Raw genomic sequence first — 23,654 nt, 5'->3', positions numbered from 1 at the left:
GATCTGAGTTTGTAAGTAGCATGGTATAGAGGGCTATCTGCTCTTCATTCACTTAATTTAAACTCATGGTACAAAAGCCTTGAGAGGCGAGGGTCTACCAGCTGGCTTGGGGCATTCATGCCTTTGGGGTGATGTGTGGTCAACACATGATCTCCTGTCGCCGTTAATGCTGGCTTTCTGAACCGGAGTTACTTCCTTCTTTCAAATAATTCCCCAATTATTCTCACGACGCTGATTGGATACCACAAAGCCAACACCATTTGGTGAGTACGAACGGTTACCTATCTTTCCTTGGAGCTCCCTCGTGGCTATATGTTTACCCTACGCGTCTTTGGCGCGGGAGAACTGGGTTCGCTTCCAGATGGGAGCCCATATGGGTCAGAATCTGCATTAACCTGTAGGTCCACGTTTCATATAATCTTGCTGCTAAAAGGGATAGTGAACTCTCATCCATCTCGCCATCGCATCTTTCCTTCAAACAAATCCGAGACTGCTTGACTTCGCTGATCCCACGAGAAGCGGTATTCCAGTGCGGTAGGGAGTTAGCATCGCTCTTCATACATTAAATTCTGCTAAAAGGCTAGCCAATCATAACCAAAATCCATAGCGCAATGCTCTCTGTATATCAGTAGGTTCACTTCATACTTAAACCCTATCAGGTAAAGTTGGCAGTTTGAATTTGCTATAATGAGTTCCGTGGATCAACATGTATATAAATCACTTACGTTAAATTGCTGGATAAGTTATGTTGCTTTTTGTTTCTATTTATGATTTAAAAAAAAAAAAAATCTCAAATACGGAGTCTCTGTAGAGACATAAAGCTAAGATTGATCTTAAGAGAACCGTATTAGTTGATGGTAAAGCATATAGTCTAATTTAATTTCTGGTTTCTTTCGTTAGGGAGGCATACGTACCAATACAACAGTATGTCTTGGAAAAATCGCACAACACTTACATCCCCAAATAAGACAGAAGGTATTGATATCTGCTTTTATTCGTGCTATGAAGGATCCCTTCCCACCAGCCCGGAGCGCAGGTATGTACAGTGAGCACTAATTTTTGTCTTTTCAAACAAACTTCAATTAAAAGTGATAAATGAATTTTGCTCCGTGGATTCGCGATTCATTATTTCCTTCATGAAATGAAATAAAATGAAATCTTCACATTTTACGTCCCATAGTTATGCTGGCTAGGCTAAAGGAAACTGTGATGATGAGAAATGAAGGAAATGGTGGAATGAAGAAAGGAGAAGAAATGGGAGACCCCGAGAAAACCCACGCACACGGTGTTTGTCCACCACAAAGTTCACCTGGTGCGAGCTGGGATCGAAGCAAGGACCCCATGCACCAGAGGTGAACGTTTCCCTCTGAACCACCGCACCCCCTATTTCCTTCATGGTTGTATATGTTAGCAAATGGACAGCTTAGCGTTGCTAATTGGACAGACTAAGGACAAACCCAACAAAACCTTACTCTATCAATTTATTATTATTATTATTATTATTATTATTATTATTATTATTATTATTATTATTATTATTATTATTGAAATTTCTGTTATTGGTTTAGATAAATGGAAGTAATTGAGCTGATGATGAGTTTGCTGTTACTATCCGGAACCCCTCATTTTTCATCTCTAAGATTACTTCGACAATAGCGTGCTAGTCTTCTGTAATCGGTACGTTCCAAAGTCCAAACATTCAGATTGGATTTGCCTCAGTTTCATATCTCCTAGTTGCTTTCCTACCCGGATTGTTTTTCTTCAATGTGTATTCGTTGAGGATCAAGGACATAATAACTCATCAAACAATAGAAGTTAAGGCATTGAAATTGAAATTGAAGTAACGACAATATCGAGCTAATATACAATTTTGTTGTTAAACAATGACCAGTTGAATTGTAGTCAAAAGTAATATCCGGAGTTATAATTAAATATATACGTATATTTTTGATAATTTCGAAAGTTTTACTTCATAGTAGCCCCGGTCTAGAGACAGCCACTTGCTCACAAAGGGGAAGCGGCCGCCATGTGAGCCGGGGTTTCTTTTCATATTGTCCTGTTTGTTTTTTCTCCCCCTTGAAAACTAACTGAAAAGCAATAAATTGAACCCAAACTGTTGCCAAATCTTTGTCAATTATACTTTTTCCTTTCCTTCTTTCTCTTCAACAGCGGCTTCGCTTTGTGAACAACTGGCTGTCTTTAGACCGAGGCTACTAAACATGCTAAACATTACACTGAGAGTTGAAGGTTTGAAGACCAGTAGAGGAGATTTCTTAAAGCGGCACCGAAAGAAGCGTCCATTTCTAGGAAATTATTCAGTATAGCTTCCGAAACTGGTGGGATACTATGTACTTCATGTAATGCAAAAAAGCAAAGATGACGACGAATTACAGGACAGAAATAATATTGAAGATTTGGTTTAGATGGACAAACAGGGTTTTGTTATTGATTACATTTATTTCTATATTCCAGGTGTTTTAGCGTTGGCAGCAACTCAGCAATATTTCCTCTTGTCAGAAGTAGCAGCACGGATACTTCCTGCCCTTTGTCAATTAACTATTGATCCGGAAAAGTCAGTGAGAGATAATGTTTTTCGTACTATAAAAGGATTCCTAGGAAAAATGGAGAAAGTATCAGAAGACCCAAGTCTCAGAGAGTCCATGGGTAAGTACGAATTTTGATATAATTTAATGACATGTGCTATCTGTTTTCGACTATCAGACATAGTTATCATTATTTTGGCCGTAGATATTGAATTACCTCCATCAGATTATTTGTGCTATCTCTGCTGTACATAATATATTAAAATTTTCGTGAAAATACATTATTAACTGTATTTTCTTTCCAGAGGCTGATGTTCACACCGCGACACCAAGTTTATCCAATGCAGCTGCGACGTGGGCAGGATGGGCAGTTAGCGCCGTTACGTCAAAATTCTACAGGAGTCATTCAGATACTGTCAGATCCACAAGTGTCACTAGCAAAAGTCTTAGCAAACCTGGCTCTCTTGGTAAGTATTATCTTTCAATGTTTCGTAATTTTCAGCTTCCTAAGATTGAAACAGAAGAAAGATCTGTACCTCGTATCTTTGCATAGGTAAATAGTGAATTGAAACTGTAGGGAAAATGGAAGAAATGCTCTCTTATTATTAAATCAATACAAAAAAGTTCACTTTATTTCTTGAGTAGTTCGTTTTTTTTTTTTTTTTGTGTGTGTGTGTGTGTGTGTGTGTGTGAAATCTTAGGAGTTTATTTGTATTCTTTTTTAGAAATCTTAGGAGTTTGTTTGTATACAGGACATTAATTGGAACGTTCATACAGACAAGGTTTATTATATATAATGGTTATGAAAAACGATCTATTACTGTATTTTCTACAAGTATTGCTCTTTCTTGGTCCTGTCTGGATTCCACATTCTTTAGTGTTTAGTGACATCATCTTTTGTTTAGACGAAGTTAATTCATTGTTACATCACCAAAATGTTCTACATCTCGAAACATTTCTATGCTGATCCCAGAGAAATAATATATAGAGGTTGTGGGTTTAAAGATTTTAAGAGAAATTACTTTTTATGACTACTGTATCATGTCAATACACTTCGTTAGACCTAGGCAGGCCCGTATTTAGGTAAGTGTTATTCTGTGCTTCAGCACAGGCCGTCAAAAATTTGAACAAGCAACCCGCACAGTCCCGCGCAAGCGCGAGAAAATGTTAACGTGTTTAATTCGCTCTAATTACAGTTGTTACTAATTAGCTAGCTTATCTGATTATTAAAAAAAAAAAATCATCCTCTCCCACCCCACTTCGGGTAAGGTTAAACTTGAACATCATGAAAACTGATACTGTTAAATCTAGGGACCTCGAAAACTATGAATTGAATACTAATACGGTTAGTTTTAAAATACGTTTTCGGTTAGTTTTAAAATCTCGCTCTCTCCCTGGGGTGCAGTATAACCTTAAGTTGAATCGGATTAAAACTGTCAGTATTCATCTCAGCGACCCCAAAAACTATGAATTCAACACTAATATTGGTCGTTTTCGAGGGAAGAGGGTTTTTTGTGCGGGAGGCGGCAAATAATTTAGAGCACAGGGACGCACAATATATAAATACGGGCCTGGACCTAGGATATTTACTTTTATTTCTACTAGATACAAAGATCTATTAACCTTGTCACCAAATTTCCTGCAAGCGTAGATAACATCAAAATCGAAGTAATTGCTAATGATAGCTATAAGAATACATATTTAAAACTGGATATAAAAATATTTTTTACCGTGTATGTTGATTCCTTCCTATCCGAGGAGCATTTCTTAAACGTGAAAGGAGCTTCACGGGTAGAAAGGAAATACCATAGTATTGATAACTTATGTTAACAGTGCAGTTGATGCCCCTTATGAAGTTGACCCTTATGACCCCTTGCAGTTGATGCCCTTATGAAGCAATAAAAATTTAAGATGAGTCTTCCTTTCTTCAGATATAAAGTAAAGTATTTTTATCTCCAATAACAGTTGAAGATTGAAAGTAGCCTGCCTCCATGTTAATGAGAACGGAGAAATCAAAAGAAGCTTCGTAGGATACATATTATGTTTAAATTTTCAGTTTTTAATATATGAGCGAGAATGTTCTTGGAAATAATCAACTGTTTTGCGTAGTATAGACGCGTATCAGAGCACAGTAACTATACACATTATCTCAATTCAGGTCACAAATGAAGATGGCCCAGATATATATATATATAATGAGCATATAGCTTCCGTTTCTTTAAATCGTTTATTATTATTATTGGGAGAGACAGATTTCAGTCATTCAAAATGATATCCCGAACTTTGCCAATCATTTCAGTTGTTCTATCTGACGTGCTTGGATCTGGGCGCTCGCCATCTTCCACACTCTCTTTGCCAGCACTGAATCTCTTATGCCATTCAATAATACGGTAGCGAGAACGGCAGTTGTCCCCATAATCCTTTTTCAATATCTCCTCTTCTGTTAGAGTTCTCCTGAAGCGCGCACTTAATTTGATATTCACTGTTCCATTATTGAAAGAGTGACGGGGTATCACAACACTAGTCTCTATTGAGCCGCTACACTTGCGAGTAGCCGAGCTGAAAATACCTGTACGTATTCCCAAGGGCACACACAAGATTCACCACTAAGAAGACTTTCCGTGCCAAAACTTAACTTCACAGCAAAAGTAAATAAATAAATAAAATCAATCTTGTTTCCTAGTTTCCTCACTGTGTAATATATCAGATTCGTCATATATCACATTCTCCAAAGCTGTGGGTGCTTACGGTGATAGTGTGGAATACTTTACAAGTATGTCTTTGGTTTCTGTAGTATAGTCTGAATTACGTACCGTCTCAGATGTAGCTTCCCGACAGCTTTGTGCTTTGTTTCCTGTATCAGTATAACTTAAATTAATGTCTTGTTACGTTTTCGAATGTTCAGATTTAAGGATTGCATTTTCTCAAAACTTTGACTCACAGTGAATTTTCTGCAGTATTGTCTAGATTACATACGATTTTAAACATAGCGTCGAAACATTTTCCTTTGAGAGTATGATTTACGTTTTTTTTTTTTTTTTTTTTTTTTTTTGTTTGTTTGTTTTTGTTTTATTTTGTTTTGTTTTAAATCTTTCTTCAGGTTTTAGGTTACGAAAATTAATATTTTCCATAGTTACTTTTTGTTGGCTGTAGTGAGTGTTTCCAATGCCTGGTAAATATTTTTTAAAATTATTTTACTCTCAGAACAACCATCAAGTAGTAGTATCTCCACCACGACATCCAGTGTTACCTCGATGACATCGCTGGAACAAGAAGAAAGCAAAGGAGCGGAATCCGTTTCAGATTATGACGAAACTTGGGATACTGAGAATTGGGGCGATATAGAGGTAATTATCTGTTGAGAAATTTGTATTATTTATTATGTATTGGTGTACAATTCGCAGGATAGGGATCCGCATGCAGGTATTCAACTAAGCTCTTAGAGCTACCGAAGCCAAGAAATATTCAATACGTTCGAAAGATTTGTTGCAGTTTTTTAATTCAACTCCTACAGAGCATATATTTATAACGAGGTACTTGCTATTAGAATTTAAACTTGTTATGTGTAATGCTGGTCGAAAGCTATAGAAATCGAACCACATTTCGTTTCTATGGGATCTGCCCTGGAGGAAAGACTGGATCGTCTCTTTGCTGTGTATTCAAATGTCAACTGAAAAGTCACAACTAAAATTTTAAATTGTTGATAAAAATTATTAGTTCCTACGTAATTGAAGTATTTGACTACATTTTGAACTCTAAGTTCAATTGTGAATTACAGTTCGTTTTAGTGAAGATATTTTTATGGCAGTTCTAATTTGTTTTTAGAAACTTCACGGTTCGTACAAAGATTACTTTGAACATTAATGTGTCTCATTTTGTGTTCTAAGAAAATAAATGTACGATGAGTAAATAGATTTTGTGTGTTTTAATTGTAGACTTCTGGTCATCAGAACCAAGGAGAAAGTGAGAAAGCATCTACCATCGCAACAGGGGCTGCAGGTGATGCTACAAGAACAGCGGGAACAGATGGTTGGGATACTGACGATTGGGGAAGTTTAGAAGATCCTTCTAGCCCTGTAAGTATACATAGCCTCCATATTAAGTATTTTCGCTGCAAATATAATAGAAATACTCAAGAGAACAGCAACGTACTTTACTATGTGTCTAGCATACATCCGACCGTGTGCTGCTTCAAAATTACCAACCTCTATTCTCGACCGGGCATTTTTCTTTTCTTTCTCTTTCTCTCTCTCTTTCTCTCTCTCCCTCCCTTTTTTTCCGACTGGCATGATCGAACGTTTTAAGACATTAGGCTGGCTGTTGTTGCAGATTCGAATCCCGCTCAGATTTAGATGTTATATAGTTTCCCTTCTCTGTTCATTTCGTTGTCATAATTTATTTCCTATTATCTCCAATCTTCAAAGACAAACTCGTAGGACGTCTTAAAAGCTTATTGAGTAATATTTTCTTCCTTTTTATTGATATAATTATCATAGAGTACATGGAGTGAAAAACAATTATTTCTCATAAATATATTTTCTTTGTAACTCGACGTATCTATATATCCATAACTATTTATCTGGATTTATCCACCTAAAAAATCTATCAAAAAACGCGTATCTACCTATCTATCTACGTCGAAATAAAGTAAAAATAAAAATCAGATACTTTACATGACATCCATGAGTAAAAATACTCTTAAAGGTCTAAATAGCTATTATTATTTCGTCCCGAGGGCATAGAGAAGAGAAAATAAAAATAATGTCTGGCGTAGCGTCGTGGTTGCAGTCTTTTCAAGATGTTATTATCCATAACTATCATTGTAAGTATCATTATCATTCTACTTAGAGATTTCTGTAATTCCTGAGCATTATTTGCACTTCTGAATTTTCGACTCACCCTGGAATTTTGGTCACAGAAGATGAAGACAGGAAAAAGAAAAATAATTTTCTGATGTTATTTTTCTGCATTCCATGACCAAGACTCCAAAGAGAGTCGAAATCTCAGAAGTACAAATAACATTCAAGAATTACAGAAATTTGTAAGTAGAATGATAGAATTCCTGAGCGTGGTTTTACATTGTCTTAAGTATAATTAATTTTCGTTTTATTCCGATTCACATTATCTATCTATCTGTATACATATAAATAAATTACCAAAAATTAAACAAATACTATTCCACACACACACAGAGAGAATAAAATAGATAAAAATAAAGAAAATTGTGATTTTCAAAAATATTTGATCAAATAAGAAGAACTAGGAAGAAAAGAACGTTATAGATAAAATAAAAGATTAAAAAATTGTGAGTCACGTCATTATGGCATCTAGAATTATCCTATGTGGATGCCATCATGGCGTCATTTCGAAACCTTCTCGGTGATTGATCTTACATAGAACATTTTCTTTCTTTCTACTTCTTTCTCTGTTTAATGAAATATTTGTGGAAAAGCTTATTAACTTTTATTTATTTATTTATTATAATTATTGTTATTGTTATTGCGATGTTTTTTTATTATTTCTGTAATTTTGTCCATGGTTATTTCGGAATTCCTTTGTTTCCACTATTCTGTATTTCGTACACTTGTATACTTATCAGAAATTAGTTAAAATGCTATCACCAAAAAAAAAAAAAAAAAAAAAAAAAAAACCATAAAAGAAAGCTACATTGTGAGGTCTTCGCTAACACTTCATCGGACAGTGGGGAATGAAGAAACATTAAAGAAACTGAGGAACATCCGGTGCTGTACCGTATTGACGTTTAGAATCAAGTAATAAATGTTGGCAGATTACAAGTGGAGAAAATTTAGTGAATGAAGATAAAATCCGCAGTACAGGTTGGTCTGGAATAAGAATAATTAAAGAAACACATTTACATTCATACACACTAATAAAGTACACTGTGGGCACTTTTTCGCTAATCGATTCATGAGATAGGCAGAAGTAGAAGTAGGGAGAACTTCATTAAAGGACAGAAAAATATATGTGAAGTGTTCGGGAGAGTTTCATGTTGAAATTAGTCATATGAATTACAAAAAAATAAAATGAGGAAATATGAAAAAATAGAATATGAAAATCAAAATACTGGGTAAGTAGAAGCTTGGAAGCATCCTTGTAAGTTGGAAAAGAGTCGAGAGATAAAATTTTAATATAGTTAATGAGAGGAGAATAGAGATTCAGAAAGCCGGCTTTGGGGGGGGGGGGGGAGTGGACGGAAATTTTCTCTTTTTTTTACTTATTATTATTATTATTATTAAAGTACCAGCCTTGCTTTCCTGTAGTGAATTCTACAAGCAAAAGTGTCTACTACATTCAGTACTTGAGAGATCTATCTTCAATCCGGGGCTGGCTATTTTGATTAGTTTTCAAATTGACACTGCATTGGTAACCAGCAGTGTAAGTTATACGATCAACATATCACAGGTTTCAGTTGCCTAGTGACGTACCAAGTGCTTGAAAGATATACAACTTGTCATATATGTTTTACTGGTTGAACACCATAGAAGCACCGTAAACCAAGAAACAGCAAAAACATATGTGCTTTGGTATAACATTTTTCCTTACATATCGTTCTCTGTTTAGGAAATGTTGACGATTCACGAGGGAGCGGTTTCTGAGCCACAGGTTGTTAGCCATTTTGGACACCTCCCTACAGAAAAGTATTTTTACTCGGTATGTAATTGCTGTTCTGGGAAGTGCTATAGCACGTTGGAAAGGTGAGGGAGCAGCCTTTCGAATGGTGTATACTATGGTACTCTATTACACATGATAGGAAAATTATAAAGGGAAGTTTCCAAAATTAACTCGAAAAATTTCCTTTCCTCGAATAATTTGTGGGAATTGGATGACAATATTGTCGCCAAGGCAGGAAAAAAAACGCTTGTATGCCATACATCGATGAAATGTTTCAAGTCGTTAGCTTTCATAGTGAACGAGAAAATAATTACAGAAATCCTGGAAACCAATTGATAGTAAATGAACAAATACGGAAGTGAATAATCATAATAAATCGAAGACAGGAGGCATACTTTATGAAAGAAATATAATAATCCTAAAACAGAAGAAAGTGACACACAAGAATTTCATGGAAGTTAATGTGAAAAGAATAAAACGCGAAATGTTTGAAAAATACAGGTTTTATCTAAACAATAAATAGTAACTACAAAATACACCTATTTAATTTTCCAAGGATGAGAAATAATTTCGAAAATTTCTGTTTCCCCTTGACGTATCATACCTCTCACAGCAAATGTTCAAAGATACCACCACCACCAACCTCAATGCATTTGTCAACTCTGTTTAGGGTACTTTGGGTAGAACATCTTAATGCATCGCATTTGTCCGTAAAGCGGGCACAGGCATTGTTGATGCGAGCGACAAGTTCATCCCTTGTATTGACTTTGGTTTTGTACATCTCCCCTTTTACCCACCTCCATACACAAAAGTCCAAGGTGAGAGGTCAGGGGAACGTGCAGGCCAGTGAACAAGACTCCCCCACCCAATCCACCTGTTGGGGTAGACGTGATTAAGATGGTCTCGGACAGTCCTGCTGTTATTGATTGATGCGCCATCATGCTGTATACATATGCGTCTTCTTGTAGCTAAGAGTACATCTTCCATATGTAAAGGTAAGTCGTTTTCTAAGAAATGTAGATAACGGGGGCCTGTAATTCGTTCTGCGAAAATGACGGTCAATCAACATGTCATTTACCAAGTCATACCACACGTTAACAGAGGAACGTTAGAGATTGATTTCGATAGTAGCATGAAGGTTATTCAGTGATCAATGATGAGTATTATTATAACGTCTCGAGTAAACGTGGACTCGTTGATAAACAAAATGTGCTGCAACTCTCTGATATGTCATAATCAATGACAAAATTGCAATATTTGTGCTTCATCTCCCGGTTCAAGATGTTGGTTTTGTTGACGATGGAATGAATACAGCCCATCCAGACGTAAATATTCCCCAGACGCTACTTTGTGGAACATGGAGACGTGACGCAATTCGTCTTGTGCTAGTGGTCGGGCTTCGTTCTGCACTCGATAATATTCTCTCGTACTTCAACTGATTGCATTACAGCGCGATCTGATGACACTATCACACTGGAAAATGAACCTCTTTCACATAAGACGAAATACGTTTGTGCAGACTTTCCGATCTGGCGTTCTGGGCTGGAAATATGGTCTTCTGCATTCCTGAGCAGCTAGCTGCATTTGCTCTCCCTTGACAGTAGCCATACACGAAAAGCATGTCCACATATTCTTCGTGTGTAAGAGTGTGCGGCATTTTCCTTACACTTTTCTTCGCTCTATTCATCAATCACGACAACCTCTCAGACACGTTGCAGGTCGCTGTTAAAGGAGAATGAGTACTGCTCTCTGTCGCCACTTGCTGTATGAATCAGGGCTATCCAAACCTGTTGTAACGAACTATGCTAGCGCTGCATCCTATCGCCACACTTTGCCTAGTCTTTGCATTTCCCAGTATCAGTGTTGTTAGCCACTCACCATGGAAAGGCAGGAAGATTTTTAAAGTAATTTTAAAAAATCGATACTTCTCCCTCGAGATCATTAGCATCTGAAAGTACACTTAGTTGCCATTTGAATATTTGTAAACAACAAATATTCCTTCTTTGTAAAATACACTGTGGTCATTCCGAATAAACATAACATTCGTCGTAGTCATTAGTGTTAGTAGTTTGTTACAAATTCCGACCTCGTTCGGATTAAATTACACTATATTTTCTTATTTCTACATTTTTTATAAGCTTACTTTCTGTCATCGATTTTATTATGATTATTCACTTCCGTATTTGTACCTCTTCCCTATTACAGTTGATTTTCAGTATTTCTAGTGGATATTTTTTTTTAAATAACAGTCATTAGTGATTATATATTATCATCCCTCTCGAGACAAAAGGGCGTATCTCATTTTCTTACTTTTTTCAGAAGACAAGTTTAAACTTTCTCTCATTGTTTATCTATCGTCGTCTTTTAAAATTTCGTTTGATATCCTGCGTTCAGGTATATAACTTATGAGATCAGACTAAATTTTAAAAGAAGACGATAGAATAAATAATGAGAAAAGGTTTAAAGTTATCTCCTGGAAAAATTAAGAAAATGAGATAGGCCCCTATATATCATTCACTATGGAAGCTAACGACTTGAAACATTTCATCGATGTTTGGCTACAACAGATTTTCTGTGCTTTTCTTTTCTTTCTTTTTTCTTTCTTTCTTTCTTTCTTTATTTTGTCTGCCTCGGCGATAGTGTTGCCATCCAATTCTCACATATTATTCGAAAAAAGGGAAAATTTTTCAAGACAATTCTAGAAATGTTCCTTTATAGTTTCCCTATCATTTGCACTACAATACCGTACTATACATTAATCGAAAGTCATTTCCTTACCTTTTCAGCGCACCATAGTACTTCTCAGAATAGCAATTATATACCAAGTAAAAAAATACTTTTCTGTACGGAGGTGTTCCAAAATGGTTAACGACCTGTGGCTTGCAAACAATTGAGAATCGAACCTATGTTCATGAAAACTTTTTTTTTTTTTTTTGCTTAGAATCTCCCACATTATCAGCACCCACCCAAAGTGTATCCACTTCCTCTGGTGATATACTGTATATAGGGTGAACCACGTAAAGTGACCCCCTCCTTGTAACTTCTAAACTAATTGATAGAAATATATGAAATGTTGTACCAAGCAAATATCAGAAAGGAAAAAAAGTTTAACATACTCGACAATATCACCAGGTAAACAGTGTTGCCATCTCAAAAGGTTTCATTGACACTACGTCAGGTTATTACATATTTCAAATCTATGTAAAACAAAATAATAAAATACCACATTTTTTATTCAGTGTTTCCAACTAAGGTTGCTACAGTATCACAAATATCCATATTTCGGAGGGCTCTACGACAGTAATAGAGTATGAGATAAACGAGGCGGTACATATCTAAAGTAACTTAGTATTGGATGCTATGACTATAATATGATACATTTCGAACAAATAGAAACAGAGTCAAAAGAAATTGAAAGTTTATTTATTTATTTATTTATTTATTCATTTTACAGGCTTTATTTCGAAAACGTGCCTACATAATTATTGTATGTAAGGAGTTGGATGGTTTCCAACTGAAAATAATCATAATGCCATTTACAGTAATTTGATATCTGAAACTGTTCCTGAGATATGATAAACATAGGTAAGATTTGCAATACTGCTTAAAACTATAGTAATTACAGCGATAGTACTACCAAATACTATCGCTGTAATAATATACGTTAATGCTAAAGAAAGCAACGATCATTTTAAACGTACCCTACAAATTAGTCTTTTTTAACCACTGTTGCAAATACTATTTTGTGGGACCTTGAACAAAGAGTTGAGAAAAAGACTCATAAAGTGCTTCGTGTGCAGTATTTTACTATACGGATGAGAAACATGAACGTTACGCACAAACGACGAAAAACGACTGGAAGCTTTCGAAATGTGGGTGTGGAGAAGAATGGAATTAGCTGGGTCTAGCGGAAAACGAATGAGAGGGTGTTAGAAATGATGGGGAGATAAAAACAATTTTAGATATTATTAAGAAGAGGAAGAGAAATTGATTGGGACATTGGATAAGAAGGAATTGTATCGTGAAGAAAGTTTTAAAAATGAAATCTTTAAGTTTTACGTCCACGATTATGCCGGCTAGGCTAAAGGAGACGGTGATGATGAGAAATGAATGAAATAGTGGAATGAAGAAGTGGGAGGAAAGAACCCCGAGAATTTCCACGCGTACGGTGTTTGTCCACCACAAAGTTCACTTGGCGCGAAAAAAGGAACGTTTTTTAAAGGGTATGGTCGCAGGAAAGGGAGGGAGGGGCGAAGAAGTATCCAGTTAATTAACGCTATCAAAACAAAGAAGTCGTACGTGAAGACGAAGAGGTTAGCGGAAGACCGTGGAGCACGGAAGCTTCTCAGTTACAGCAAGTGACCTGCCAATAATGGCAGAATACCTATGATGATGATGATGATTCCAAGTGCGTCATATCATGATCATAGTATTCATCATGAAGGTACTTCGGACTTACATCGCCCTGTTCGTCTCAGTTGGGCTAATACTGTTGTAGAGGCCTTCAACCACGAAAAAATGTTCATGATACTGTATGTCTTTAGTTTGCAACACTGAATAATAAATGTGGCATTTTAAGTTTTCGTTTAGCATGTAGGTATAAATTATGTAATCATATGTAGTGCCATTTGAAAAAGTACGCTTTATGCTGAGTTGGCAAAATTGTTCATCCGTTGATATTGTAGAGTATATCAAACGATTTCTTCCTGTTGATATTTGCTTCGTACAAAATGCCAACTTTTTTATCGATTTAGAAGTTACAAGAGCGTATCAAAATAAATTAATCTAGCCTGTATCTACGTATATATGATTGAACACCCACTTCTTCTTCGAAAGTGCCATATTTTTCTTTCTATGTATAATCGCATTACACGAATACATTTCTTGTCCGTGATTGTTACTGGCTTGATTGTAATAATAATAGAAACTAGTGTTCATACGTTTTATTTGAATGAAACTAACGTAATTGTCTACCTTATATACAATCTTGATATTGAGTTATCGTATTCGAGTTATTAGCATTGATGAGCATCTTAGCCATTTTAGCAGCTGATGGCTTAAGTAATAGGAGAGAAAAGCTGGAGTTGGTTAAGTGAATGCAGTGTATCCTTTGGTGTAGTTCATCTACCGTAGAATTTCGAACATTATTGTTATGCACACATCCATCGTGGACCATGAACAACAGATCAACAATGGAGGGGTGAAGAGATTGATAATGGGGCTCTTCCTTGTTACAGCCAGCAACAGGTGTTGAATCGGAATTTGCAGCTCCATCTGATGGCTGGAGTCCGTCAGATTTCGCTCCAATGGAAGCGCCGGGGGTAAAATCAATTAGCTCATACAACTGGGGTGACCTTTCCAAGGATGACATCAATGGAATGAGAAGGTTGCAAGTGAGTGTCAGGCAGACATGTTCAAATTGTTTCCTTTACTTCTCTTCCGCTGAACTGGAAATAATGACTTCATATATTTTTTGCACTTGCTAATGATACTGTCTTTGTGATGTAATATTTTTCCAGTAGTGCTTTGGTGCTTGTATCCTGACAAATGGATCTTCCTTGTTCGCATGGTTCTTTAATATTAACAGCGGTAACGTGTTTCTTCTAGTATTGTTTTCCATGTAACTTGTGTCTGGTCTTGATGTATTTCTGGACAATTTATGACCCAAGTCTTAGAGGTATCACATGTCTTGACAGACTCATATACGGGAAAAGGCTTTACATTTACAGCGTGATAAGTTTACAAATTGATACTGTCATAGTTGAATGTTGTTATCCTATTTAGTACATAATATTCGTAATAGGAAGAGGAGATGCACAGTTTTGCTAGAGCGGATCAACTTTCGCATTGTAGTTAATGACGTTTTATTTTTGAATGCTTTCTCTACTAGCTTCATTATAGTGGAAGTTGAAAAATAATTCAATTTATTGGAGGAGATTATTGTGAAGTGTGTTATTATATTGTGTCAACGATTTTCTGTCCAAATGTGATCCAACATAGGAATATGCCTAATTTCCTAGACGATGCGGTGATGTAAATTAGTCTTGTCATTCTATATTGTGTCGTTTATAAGGAAAGAAATCATCGTGTATTTATTGCATATTTTGTCGTAAATAAAAGTTTCAAGGCAGAGTCAAAATAAATGCTTGTCTCCTTAAGGTATGAATAATTTAGATAAAAAATGAATCTCACGATATTATGCCGATTTACATATATCTAATTAAAATTCTACAAAAATCTGCTATTTCAATCTTATCAGTACTATGCGTAATAAGCATAAAAAGAAACGATTATACGTAAATGCAATTGTTATAATGCTTAAAGCTACTTAAAATTTTATATTAATTCCGATTCGTATTCTACTACGAGAAAGAAATATTTCGTATGATGTTTCAGTAGACGGATAGGAATATTAAGATTTTGAAGGATATTAGTTTGTGTTCTGCAGTTCCTATGGAAATGACACTGAAATTGTCCATTTTTGTAATATAACTTGCTTTAATAATTCTGTTGTCAATTAACTTTAACATATGGAAGAGCATGCTTTCACCAGTTTTTCATTTGCTTTGCAAGTACTTACGGAATGGTACCCTAGTGTCTTCGTATCTGTAAGTGAGAAATGGATTGTAGTCTGATTCACATGTAAATATGTCTATGCATATCGATTGAAAATCTTCTCCCAATATTATAGTGCAAATCTTTCTGCATGCTCCCACTGTCCTTTAAATATAAAGAAATTTCACAGTCCGCTATATTTCTTCTGTTCGTAAGGTGTTGTATAGTGTCTCATGAATAATTATGCTATTCTATTGCTTTTGCCATTCTGATCGTGAATGTTAATAATGCTTGTGTTAAGTATTTATATTGCTTGTTTCCAGATAGATAACTTATATGTACACAATGATGTGAACTTACAAATATTGTTATTTTTTATTAAGCGATCTCCAATTCCTGGTGCCATCGGTGACATTAAGAGCACTCCAACAAAGGAAGAAGGAACGGAAGGTTGGGACGATGCCGAATGGGAGGCCGTTGATGAGATCACTTCACGTAAGTATTTATAAATTGTTATTATAAAGTGGACCAGGGAGAAAGAGTGACGTTGGGAAGTATTTACCGTTTTAAGTTTGTAATTCCAAATGTTTGACCGATGTAACCTATTCTCAGTCTTTCCGCCAGTCATGTTGGCGAGTTGGTATAATTGTTCTTAATTTTGTAGCATTTATTCTCACTACCGTATTTACGCGATTCTAAGATGCACATTTTTTGTCAGTTTTTTCCCTCCAAAATCAAAGTGTGTGTTAGATTTGGGTTATGCAAATTTAGGCTAGGTTAGATGGAGTTTTGCGAAAAAATTGCTAATCTCGTTAGTCACGATTCTGTAAAAAATGTGTATTTCGTGTGTACGAACAGAATGCAAAACTACAATCATGCATTTTATGCGAAATAAAAACCCTTTAAAATTAGCCCGCAAACCAATGCCAAATGAAAGAGATGAATCATCATTTTTCTGAATTTACGACAACGGGGCTTTGTTCCTTCCTCTCCCACATACCGTGACTGGTATAATATGATAATATGATACCGATAATGGATTGCTATAAAGCTGACGCAAGTAAATGTTGTACCGTAATTACATTAAGAAAAAAAGGTACCAGCAGATGCACATGAATATACCGTAAATTCCTGCAGTAAGTTCAATGTTTCTTTATTTTCCCATAACATTATTTGTTTTCCCGTGTTTAGTAATATTTTATTTCATTCTTTAAAATCAATGCAGTGTAGTTTTTTTCATTTTCGCCAAGGGTCGTTTTACATCGAAGATTCTTTCCCAATTTTTCCTTCAAAAATTAGGGGTGCGTCTTACATTTGAGGGCGTCTTACAATTGTGTAAATACAGTATTTGTTTTACGTCAAACACTACTCTAAGTGCTTGGGGAGACAGTGTTAATTAGAAATGAATAGAGTGAAAATTTTGAAAGGTCAGCAATGTAAATATCCTAAAAATATTAACACACGAATGAGGTGTTTTTGAAATAAATAACGGTGATTAATATTTTATAGTGTTACTGGATCTGAACATCTAAGAAATATTTTTTTCGATGGGGTACTTTCTAAGTCGTAACAAATAGAGTTATTAATTTTATTATACATTTTGTCCAAAACCTTCATTTCATGTTTCACCAGTATCCCTAAACTTACTAAACAATTTATTTAGCATATTTTTAGAGCCATGGGTAGAATTATATTGATAGTGATCGAATTAGAATGATATTGATTGCAAAAACACTATATTCGTATAGCCAATAAAGATATCAAACAAGAGTGTGACTGATTATTATTATTATTATTATTTCAAAATTAAGTGGTTAATTTACGTTCATATTGACAGTGATATGTCATAAGTTTAAGAACCCCAAAGTTTTCGTGTAGTGTACTCGTATCAAAACTTTCGAAATTCAGGTACGTTTCAATACAAATGGAAAATTTATTTATACCATCAAAATGTAACCCGACTAACGTAATACACACAAAGAAGAATTAAATGTAACCTTTCTTTACATATCACAAGATAATCGTGATAAGATTTCATGTGATATCTTCTCTTCTCTTTATTCTTTAGAGATATTTTAGATTTTTTTCATTTTTATTTTAGCTATTCACTCATTTGCTGTCACAATCTCATTAGGTAATAATATATAAATTACTTTTTATCTGCAATGGACTCAAGAGTCATATTATATCTTTTTGCAAACAAATCAATTCATAAACAAGTTTTATGATCAGATTTTCCCTGTGTCACAAATGATATTTCGGGGTACGAATGCACACACACATGCCTGTATCCACAGTCTCTCTCATTGGTACTTTCGCATGTTTGCCATAAACATTATTTATCAGAGTGGTGTGTGTTCAAAACCCTCCGAGGCAGAATTGCCCAGAGTTTCTTTGAAACCATAGCTTCCTACCCCGCCATCCACCTATGCCAGCAACTATTAACAACCAGGATAAGAGTAAAATACATACAACACTCTTTTATTTAATTCAGTGTTATGTATTTGTTTTTAATTAAGGCTAATTGTATTTTCATTCCATATTCTTTTTCACTTATATCCGAAAAAACACTTTAATGAAAGATGCAAAAGGCAGTGTCATGTTTATATGACTGAAATGGATGAATTATATTTATGTTTATTTCAATGGAAAAAATAATTTTGGTTGGAAATAAGCTTTACGGAACAGATTGTGACCCACGGGCTCACTGGTTTAGAAGAACTCCAACCATTGAAGAATTAGTAATAATAATGCAGACCTAATTAGTGATGATATTATTAATACATTAATAGATAATATGTACGAAAGGGAATAAGAAAACGTATATAACTTCTATAAGTGCATTTTTAAAACTTAAAAATCTAAGAACATTTATTGGCCTGCAGAAGTGGCAGTAGTCCCTGGCGTCCCTACAGTCATACGACATAGTGGGAGATAATAATCAAACATTTACTTTCCTTTGTTTTTGTTTAGCCTCCGAGAAGATGGCTGAAGCAAAGAAGAAAAGGGAGCAACGAAAACTCCAGCGCCAGAAGGAATTGGAAGCTCGCCGTGCAAACCGGTTAACAGGAGGGCCTATGAAGCTGGGTGCCAAGAAACTATAATATGCACAGACATGTTACGTTGAGAAGACTGATACACAACACCTATAAATAATTTACAACAACGTGATGAAAACTATTCAATACATGCCTTGACTTACCATCAATTGGGGTGTGAACTTCTTTCTTAATTATTCAGGATCGTAGTCACTAACAAGCTGATTTTTTTTGTAAATTCATCACCTAAGTGCTTGTCGATCCATTTTGATACATTTTAATTCAATAGTTGAAAAGAAGACATTTGTAATTGGGATCGTACAGCGAGATAGGTTAAGAAAGTTGAGAAAATTAGTTATCGTTTGATACAATGAATTTTATTCGTTGTATTGTATTTTGCTAACAAACGACTGAATGAGTAGTTTGTCATTAAGACAAGGAATCTATACAATTGGCATACAGTGTAATGCCTTGCGTCTTGGGCAAAGCAGTGAGGTTTCCTTCATAATGAAGGGTGCAAGTTCTCGTCTTGTAGTTCAAATAATCGCACATTTTTATAGTGTAATATAATTCTGCAAGATAAAACAGTAATTCCAGTATAATTCTAGTAATAACCCTATATAAATATTACGTTTGACGGTAGTCGTCTTCCTGTAGTTTTGACATCTGTAGGGATCCCCACTTAATTCGGATTTGTCATGATTTGCTTTGGGTAAGATTTCGTGATAAGTGTGTGCCAAAAGAACTCACTGTCGGAATAGGTATCGTGAAGTGTCAAACATTTGTGATAACGATTTAACGTCACCTCGCCGAAGCTTGCATGAAATGTATGATGTATTCAAGAAACAGTATAAAGAATTTTATATAGTAACTGAGGTAGCAATAACTGAGGTGTTGCTAATGTAAGCGTTTGAAAGAGAACATATTCGTGTTATTTGAGATTACATAGGCCATGGCAGTAGTTAAGTTGGAAATAAATAAATACATTTTAAACAATTTAGGTACTGTAATTTTTCTAAGTACAATATACCATAAAACGTAATATATCCAATACCGTTACTTGCAATAAAGAATTTGAGTATGAGGCTTTTCCATACTAACAGTAGCTATTATGCGGCTAAACATTAGTCACATTGTGCAGCGATAGTTAAAGGGTAATGTTGGTATGTAGCCCTAAAAGTTGGATCCGATTCTGCACGTTAGTTCATACACAAATTGGAGTTAGGAAAAATGACTTGGTTGGTTGGTTTGAAATTAAGCCACCCGTTTCAGCATCAAGGCTGTATAAGATGTAGACCTACAATTTAAGATGGACTCCGTGCATCAAAGGCACGCGCCAGCCAGTAGACCAGCGGGGAGGGCAAAAAATTACATCACTTGATACACCGTATGTTTGACGCCTCTAGATCTGTATCAAACTTAAGTTGTATTCAACTCAGAGGATGGCGTGCATGTGTTTGTTAACAAATCAGTTACCTCAGTTAACAAGATGGTCAAAGATGTTTCATGTTGATTGTACGTTTATAACTTATCTCTGCCATGGTTTTATTAGCAAGTTCACAAGATAATTAGAGAAGGAAAATGAAAAAATTTTATAGCTTGTCCGTCTCTACGACAGCAAGTCAATTCCCTCTTCCTATCACCTGGTTAATTATGAATCGCTTACCTTAATTTATTAAGTTTTGATTGCTTCTTTCATTGCTAAAACATAAAATTGCATTATAAAGGAAATAATAATAAGAAAAAAATGTATGTACAGTTCTTTCATCTCTGAGACTAGCACCCTTGAAAGAAAAGAGAAATACTAGTGATAACAAGCAGGCGAAGAAATATTTCAACGTGAGTTCAGTTAGCAACTTCAGCATATTTACTTGACTCGTGTCAATGAGATTGCCGAATCGTTTGATATCAACTGGAAAACGTAATAGTTGTTCTTGTCAGCAAAAGAACAATATTTTTATAAGGTGGGCAAATATCATGGTTTTATCTTTGTCTGTTTAATCAAAAATACCCACCTATCCAGTAATGCTACCACTTGACTTATCTTGATATGTAAGACGTGTTACGTTTGGATGATTGTATTATCTGGAGCTGGTGATTCATTTAGCATAAGTACATCGAGTTGTTAACATAGAGTGTAGAATGTATAGGCAAATATGTGAATATGATTGTACAGTTAGCACCAGACTTTCTGTTCTCTTAAAAAAAAAAAAAAAAAAAAAATCCATAAGTTTGGTGAACCTTGGTTAATGTCATCACCAATATTTTATTAATAATAAGAAAACAAAGACTGCAGCCTTCACTTTTTTTAAAGAAGTACATCAAGGTCCCCACGGTTTGCGACTTATTTCACTCCGTGTTTATTGTTTCATGTTTACCGATGCTGATCTATGCTTTGTGTTGCATCAAGATTGACAGGGTCTCACCAGGAGGTATGAACAGTACAAAAGCGAAGGAAAATAGCTTACTAAAAATCACTGTCAAGACCTCTGATATTGATTTTAGAAGAGTAATAGCTTTCATTTATATTTTAGTATGATTTCAAAGGGATCGGGTTAAGAAGTTAAAGAAAAGAGTGTAAAAATACATCACTTTTGTTTCCTAGAGAAAAAGAAAGAAAAAATAACGCGAATAAATATTACAATAAGTGTGCTTAATAGTCATATCATTAAAATAAATCTTGAACAACTTGCGGCGGTCTGTGATCAGGCAGATGGCTTTTGGTGATGTATTGTGAGCACGCTAGTTTCCATTGTTATTTTCTGACTCACCAAACTGAAACTTTTCAGCTGTCAAACCGAACGCTTGCTAACTATTCCGCTACTTGCGGAGTCTACAAATAATTATTTCTTGTAATCAGTATTCGTAGTGGAATATGGGGAAATGATTTTGTTCCCTTCGGACTCTTTTAATTCTCAAACAGTAGAACGCTTCACAAGCCAAAAGGCATTTGGTTTCCGAAAATGAGGTTAATAGCTTATTCGTTAATAGGTTTAAAGACGAGTGAAGTTTCCGTGTAATGCAGATAATGGGTGGAAATGGTAGATTATTTGCATTTGGCTTCTGAAATCTTTTGCGGTTGGTCTTAAATTAGGCTTATTAATAAAAGTCAATGGGAATATAAAACAGTGAAATAAAAAATACTTGAAGATCAAATGAGAAAAAAAAATAAATTTAACTTTAAAGTGTTAAATTTGACATATTGTATATACTTTTAAAATCACGAAAATATACAAGACAACATTTTCCCGAGTTATAAGATCCAATATAGTGACTGTTGTCGGCTTACTTTCTATTTGTGTATGCATTTTTAGTGTTATTGATGTGTGTTATTTTTACCAGCATTTCCTAAGAGAGTGTTTTCAAAGATAAGGTACAACGTTCGCAGACTTACAAGTATGAGAAAAAAATTAAAGATATGATATAGAATATTTGCGAGTATTTATTTGTAATTAATATGTTGGCGTGTGAGTAACAGTGTTAAGAATGTTACATTGAAATCTTCCGTATTGTTGCTCTTTATCTGTTCCTTATGAATTCTTTCACTGTAGTGTTAATGGTGTTGTAACACATATCATGCATAGATGATCTTGTATTCTTAATTTTTAAAGAAAAGCACGTAAGAATGTAAGGTAAATGAATTATAACGCTAGTAAGATTCGCTTTTCTTCTCTCCTTAATTAATGCCAATTGCAAGCTTAGGTTTATTCCTCCCCCCCCCTTTCCCTAGAAATACATATAACAGCTTATACCGATACCTTAATAATTGTTTCATTTTATTTCTGTATAAAAATAATCCAAAAGTTATTGCATATATGTTTGTATAAATGAAATATTCTTATTTGTATATTTTTTTAAACTTACATATATTAATTCATAATCGTAAAGAGACTTAATTCATTTCGACATTTGAAGCGGTATGTATAGATACTTGTTCGTTGTAAGTAATATGTATGAAATGACGATTTTGTGAGATTGCTTTGTTTTCTGAAGTTCCTGTATGATGTTTATGTGCAGTTTTTATAGCTTAATACTCACGTTACCATTCTTATTGTATAAGTTATCCAGGAATTTTGTCATATTAACCGAATATTTTGCTTTTAAATCTATTGTACTTCCAGGATACTTTAAAATGATTTGGGCACTGAAACCTCGAAATACAATCTTCAGTGCTTATTACTGCTTTATCCTCAGTGATGACTAGTGGGTTAAATATTGCGCGTTTACTTCATCAGAAAACTTATTGGTCGGACCAGGGTGGCTCAGTGGTAGAACGGGCGTGGGTCAGTGATAGAGCGCTCACTTCTGGGGCATGGAATCCCTGATTCAATTCCAGCTCGTGCCAAGTGAGCTTTGTATGCGTGGGTTTTCTCGGGGTTGTTTCCTTCCACTATTTCATTCATTTCTCATCATCACCGTCTCCTTTAACTTAGCTGACATAACCGTGGGACGTAAAACTTATTCATTTTCAGTGGTAAAATGCTCACCTCTGGTGCTTGAGTTTTCTTGGGATTTTTCCATTTATTTCCTCTTTCTTCATTCCACCATTTAATTCATCATCATTACCGTCTCCCTTAAACCTTGGAGCACAATTGTGGAACGTTAAACTAAAAGGAAAATGAAAATATGTCAATGATAACTTCCGTATATATATATATAAAAAAAAAAAAAAAAAAATTAATGAAATATTGCATATAATTTTTTCAGGCTTCCGAATGAAGCCTAATTGCATTTAGTTCACATTAGACAGGGCGCGAGAGCAAATGCACTAGGGTAAATTTGGTATTTAAAGAAAGATAAGTGTGTTTTCTCACGATTTTCTTCTGTTTCTTGCAATTAAAAAACTTATGGGTGCTTCTACGATGCGTCTCATCACTAGTTTAGA

At 35.0% G+C, this 23,654-nt stretch overlaps 1 protein-coding gene across 2 annotated transcripts in view; it reads left to right on the top strand.

Annotated features, from left to right (window-relative positions):
- The window catches only part of yata (N-terminal kinase-like protein yata), a 74,915-nt gene extending 51,499 nt beyond the window's left edge, over positions 1 to 23,416 (top strand). Inside the window, exons 10-17 of one of the 2 annotated variants that reach the window (XM_081730486.1) lie at positions 901 to 1,036; positions 2,473 to 2,664; positions 2,849 to 3,010; positions 5,748 to 5,890; positions 6,479 to 6,619; positions 14,414 to 14,569; positions 16,115 to 16,226; positions 18,705 to 23,416. In XM_081730486.1, coding sequence (XP_081586612.1) covers positions 901 to 1,036; positions 2,473 to 2,664; positions 2,849 to 3,010; positions 5,748 to 5,890; positions 6,479 to 6,619; positions 14,414 to 14,569; positions 16,115 to 16,226; positions 18,705 to 18,835 — 1,173 coding nt within the window. In that variant the 3' untranslated portion in view covers positions 18,836 to 23,416. The remainder of the gene's footprint in view (positions 1 to 900; positions 1,037 to 2,472; positions 2,665 to 2,848; positions 3,011 to 5,747; positions 5,891 to 6,478; positions 6,620 to 14,413; positions 14,570 to 16,114; positions 16,227 to 18,704) is intronic. The other variant, XM_081730487.1, reaches the window with a different exon arrangement.
- The last annotated feature ends 238 nt before the right edge of the window (positions 23,417 to 23,654 follow it).

The sequence above is a fragment of the Thermobia domestica genome, chromosome 11, assembly GCF_964235325.1.
Source record: "Thermobia domestica chromosome 11, izTheDome1.hap1.1, whole genome shotgun sequence".
In the NCBI taxonomy this organism is placed as follows: Eukaryota; Metazoa; Arthropoda; class Insecta; order Zygentoma; family Lepismatidae; genus Thermobia; species Thermobia domestica.
The sequence above is the reverse complement of the archived record's forward strand: the minus strand, read 5'-3'. Positions and strand labels throughout refer to the sequence as shown.